A 5,146-nucleotide genomic window follows, 5' to 3' on the forward strand; every position below is an offset into this window, starting at 1 on the left:
GATTTAGAAGTTATTAGACACTAACTAACAAAATTAAACCAATCTTAAATACATTTCTAAGGGTGATTTTTTTTGTTCTTTGTTGTTGATTAAAATTGACCATGAATGCAGCTTGGTGGGACCCTCGTTTATTAAGAAAAACATACATTTATGGAAAAGATTTTTATGAAAGTGCATATGCACACATGCAAACCGTGGGAGAGTGACAGAGCAGCAGTGATGCATGTGACGAGCTGCAACCATAAATGTCACACTTACACTAGCGCTTAGCTAACCAACACATACACAGACCACACACAGATACAGGCTCTTCCCAGACACATCTGCACGCACACACACCCGGTCAGCTGCTCTGCACTGCTGCTCCTACCTAAATGAGGTTTAATTACGATCCAACCTGACATGCTAGAGTTAGAGCTGTGGGGCAGCTGCAGCCAAGACGGCTAACTGATCCCCTGAAATGTGCAGATTCTCATGAATCATGTCTTCATTAATGGCAAACAGAACGCACACAATGCCCTGTGAGGGGATCATAGAAAAGTGTCGTACACACAGTTACCGTTTCCCTTTGCTGCTGTTTGATGATTTAAGACAATCGGGCAGTGAAAGAACTAAATTCTCCTGTGGATACTTTCTGCCGGCTGGGAAGCAGCTCTGAGAGATGGAAGGAGGAAGAGAAGTTTCCTATTTGCAAGTAGGAATTGTTTCATTATGAGCGTTTGACAGATCTGTTTATGTTATAGTGTTGGATGTAAAGAAGAGGCTTTTCTGCACTTTGTACGATAACTATAAGCTACACCACATGCTGCTGGTATATGGAGTGATTTTTTTGACAGAAAATAACATGTTTTGTAAATGGAAATATGAAGAGAAACATTTAAAAAACTTCTTAACCCCAAAAAACAAAAAGGTTTTGAGAGTAATTTTGCTTCTCATGTTTTATTTTGTGTTTCAAATCATTATTTACAGTAGCAGCCATTCAAAATGGCCCTTCACAGTCAAACGCCAGCCAAATAGCAGCACACATCCCTGCAACTCCGAGAAAATACCCTCCAACTTTCAGCCCCATCTTGCATGTATTTTTACTCTGACTCCTCCCTTTCACTGAATTACAGGGTCTGACCAGGCGATGACGCTTCTCTTTAGATCTTAATGTCCACAAAACATGACAAAGAATATTTTAGTATTAAGATTGATGTTTCAAATTAATTGCAGGGACCAGCTAAGGACCAGCCAATGACCCATCAAGGAAAGTGGGGAAATTTTGAATGGCTACTGTATGTCAAATTTTGTTCATATTTTCTTTTTTGAAATAACCTTTTTCCTCTTACAGATTTTATATCATCACCAATTTTTCAAGTTATCCTGGACAAACAAACTCGGCTAAAAACATAACATAATTACCTGGCTTGGAAAATGAGGTGGTGGGTGAGCTCTGCCTCTGTGTTTAAGAGGGGTTCCTCATGCCCTTGTCCTTGTATCAGCTGACTCTCTTTCAGCCCTAGACTCCTTTTCTCTATCTGGACAACTAGAGGTTCTGGCAAGTGGCTCCTCATGACAAACAGGGGACTGAAAATCACCTGAGAGAAAAGAGAAACTGTGTCAATCTCAGCTAAGATGGGTCTTAACCAAGGATTGCTCAGCTAAGGTCGATCAGCTGGATAAAAAAATAAATCTTAAGAGCAAGACAATAAAAAATCCACAGTGAGAATCACAATAACAGAAGTTATGACAATAAAATCTGAAACAAAAACAGAGTGAATGTCAGGGAGCATATTCAGAAAACCGTCATGATGTGGATCTATAAAGCGTTAGCTGGGTGCTACCTACCAGCCGCTGCTGCATGTGTGAGTTGGGCTCCACAGTAATCAGAGTGCACCAGACATAAAGCAAAGATCCGCTGGAGCAGGCCACCTGAAAGACAACAGATCACTGATCGATTAAAGGCTCAACAGTTTGTTTTATAAAAACAGGCGCACCACCAGAAGGACCTACTAACACCTCTACAGCTTCACTATCCGTTAGAAGGGATCGCAGAGACAAAATAACACTTTTCTAGTTGTTTTTGTTTAGGATGGGATGAGTGAAAGATTAGCTGCATTAGCCTCTGTGTTTACAGCTCTCCATCAGTATTACATTATGATGTTTTGACTTTGAAAATTATAAAGTGTGCCCGATGCATCAATATGGCGGAGGTCTGAGACATTAGTAATATTAGTAAGATTTAAAAGCTGAGAATGTGCCCACCAAACAGCCTTAAAGTCTGACTGGTTTTTGTCCCGTTTCCTTCTCTCTCTTCACTGAGGAGACATTATAACACGTCCGATTTATGACAGACAGGGGACCTTATTTAGCGGGGACAGCGATGGAGCGCAGGGAGCTTTCAGTCATTATGTTACAAACATTTGCACAACTGGCTTGCTGGGTATGGTGGGGGGGGTTATAGCTTTGGCAAACAGACACAGAGGCCTGTTCCAATGAAGAAGGCTGAAGAAAGGTCATGATAACCTGCTGTGGTTCCTAAAAAAATAAAAAAAGCAGGAAGAAAAGCTGCAAAAAAGAGAGGGAGAAAGTGAGTGTGTCATGACTCCGTAGTTTTTGGTTCCAAGTTTTCTGTTTGAGTTTAAAGTTACACTTTTTATTCTGGTCTTTCTGTGTTTTCTAGTTTATTGGGTTCATTTCCATTTTGTTTTAGGTTATATTTTTGAATTATTTTGTGTTTCTTGAATTACTCTCTGGCTATGTTCGCACAGCAGCCTGAAGTGACCCAATTCAGATTTTTTGGCCCATATGGGACCTGGATCTGATCTTTTCATGGCAGTCTGAACAACACAGATCCAATTTTCTCCGATGCGACTCAGGCCAACTGGCTATGTGGTCTTGAATCGGCCAGGTCGCATTCATCCGACCTGAACACCATTAGTAACCGACAAAGGTCACTATTCTGGGTCTTGCTATGAAGAAGCAGCAAGAAAAACAACAACCATGGCAGAAGATGATGCTGAGAGCAGTATTTATGTTTAACCATCTTGTAAAGATTGAGTTTATAAGGATGGGAAATATCACTGGATGCGCTTTGGCACTACCATCCATGTTTACTTCCGTAAACACAGAGCACGCTTGTTTATGACGTCATTGCGTCCTCTACTGCGCATATGGGACGCTTGCGTTGTATGACTGCAGTTCACACAAGAGATCACATACAAGGCGCATATATTTGGAAATGTGAAGGGCAACGCAAAAGAATAGGATTTAATGAAAAAAATGAATTGAGCATGAAGGCCTGCAGTGTGAACATAGCCTCTGTTCCTGCCTTGTGTTTGTTTCCTTCCCCTTGGCTTCCATCTGGATGCTTCCATCCACACCTCTTCCTTGTCAGCTCATTAGTCCAGTCTTTGTTCTGTCTCCCATATATACTCTCCCTGTGCAGTTCCTCACAATGGAAAAACAATCTAGAAATACGTAAAAATTTCTTTAATTAGTGTATTTAACCTTAATTTGAGTAGGTAAATTTCAGTTTGCCAATGGAATGATTATTTTTACAGTTAAAATAAGCTTTTTAGATAATATGCACTTGAAATAAGACAATGCAATTGTGTTTTCTTAAGTTTAAATTGTCTTCTTCCACTGGTAAAATGTCTCTTTTACATCCGCAATCCAAAAACAAATGCACTTATTTTAAGAAAAAATGACTTATCTAGATTTTTATTTTTTCCAATGTAGTGCTGGTTCCTCGTCTTTCCCTGGCTCCTCATGTGTGTTTTCCCTGATGTCCCCTAGATCCTGGCTTTCTGTATTTGTTATTTTGGATTTCTGCCTCATTAAACCTGCTAAACTCACCTCTGGTCTATGCATTTGGGTCCTCAAAAACCTCCACCAACTGTGACAGAATGGTTGTAATTCAAATATCAATTTGCAGACAAACGGCATGGTTAGAGAAAGGTGGACTTTAAAACCGAAGGTGAGTGAATGAAAAGATGCTTTAGCTGCTCTAGAAGGAGGACAGGGACAGAGGATCCCTCCTCTGATGTCAATACATCTTCCATCTTCTCAGAGATAATCACACCTACATCCAGAGTAGCTCTGAACAACACAGAACAAATTCAAAAGAGGAAAAAAAAGGCTAAAAGGAGAAACCAAAGAGGAAAAGTGAAGAGCAGGAACAGAGGGGTTGGAGCTGGCGAACATCCAGCGGTGCGAAAGTGGCTTCAAAGCCTCTCTGTGTGCCCACATATCAGCTAGTGTTTCCTGTCCATGGTTAGTGTTGTTATGAGAGAGCATAAACTGTATTTTCTACCTCTCAACATGGTCAGGTTATGGGCTGCAGGGCCTTTGTAAGCCTATCTGAGGGGAAGATCTCAATCTGTTTCCTAACAGCGAGCGCCAACATGGAAGCTCAGTGACTGTGGCCACCCAGAAGAAGAGGATCCGGTCACGGTTGGTGGTCCGGTCGCCAGTTCCAAACATGCGTGTGGACACAGAGCTAGTCCTGGTGTGTGCAATGTTTGTATGCATTGTGTACTTCTTTGTGTCTGACTACCACATTTGGACATTTCTGTGTGCAAAGCGTTGGCTGCAGTCGGTACCACCGTCCACCGTGCACCAGTTAGTCCAATTTAAAAAGGCATCTGAGTCAAAATCTACCTGAACAACAGAGCTGCTGCTCCTGCCCTTTTCCCTCTGCTCCAGCTGAACATCCTGGGACCAGTCCTCGTCTCCACGGGCTCTCATGCACAGCTCAGTCATCTCTGCATCTTCCAGCACATAGGAGGGCAGTTTGGCTCCCGCCTGCAGGCAGTCACAGTGCTCTCTGACCACCGTCTGACCGTCCGCTCCCACGTAGTGCTGCACCACCCGCAGTTCGATGTCCTGCGTCAGGTAGCTGCACATCACTTGCCGCCCGCAGATTATTATCTGGAAGAAAAGTTACGTGTGAGAAGCTAATTATGTCTGCTACTTGGACAACATCTGGCTGCAGCCACAAAACTGAAAAAATACACATTACACTAGTGTAGTCCTCATAGTTAACTCCAAAGAAGCAAAGTAACTGTTAGCAACTTCACAGAAGAGCCTGAGTCTGTAAATGCATGACCTTGGCCAATGAGAAACACAGCAGATATCGCTTCAGAATGACCCTTCTGAGGAT

At 42.2% G+C, this 5,146-nt stretch overlaps 1 protein-coding gene across 1 annotated transcript; it reads right to left on the bottom strand.

The window, feature by feature from the left end:
• Positions 1-1,400: 1,400 nt before the first annotated feature.
• On the bottom strand, positions 1,401-4,911 carry LOC107102340 (vacuolar protein sorting-associated protein 13B-like). The gene is made up of 3 exons (XM_015401599.1): positions 4,645-4,911; positions 1,831-1,914; positions 1,401-1,580 (listed from the first exon to the last, which is right to left on the bottom strand). The coding sequence occupies exons 1-3, from the start codon at positions 4,888-4,890 to the stop codon at positions 1,401-1,403; spliced, it is 510 nt and encodes a 169-aa protein (XP_015257085.1). The 5' UTR covers positions 4,891-4,911.
• Between the last annotated feature and the right edge of the window lie 235 nt (positions 4,912-5,146).

The sequence above is a fragment of the Cyprinodon variegatus genome, unplaced genomic scaffold (assembly GCF_000732505.1).
Source record: "Cyprinodon variegatus isolate N-32 unplaced genomic scaffold, C_variegatus-1.0 Scaffold1236, whole genome shotgun sequence".
Classification (NCBI taxonomy): Eukaryota; Metazoa; Chordata; class Actinopteri; order Cyprinodontiformes; family Cyprinodontidae; genus Cyprinodon; species Cyprinodon variegatus.

Bases quoted from the DNA above. Each gene is read 5' to 3' on its own strand.
- LOC107102340 (XM_015401599.1), bottom strand. From the start codon at position 4,890: ATGTGCAGCTACCTGACGCAGGACATCGAACTGCGGGTGGTGCAGCAC. The intron at 1,915-4,644 runs GTAGATTTTGAC...GTTGTCTTTCAG, and splicing joins GCAGCAGCTCTGTTGTTCAG to GTGGCCTGCTCCAGCGGATC. The intron at 1,581-1,830 runs GTAGGTAGCACC...CTTTTCTCTCAG, and splicing joins CACACATGCAGCAGCGGCTG to GTGATTTTCAGTCCCCTGTT.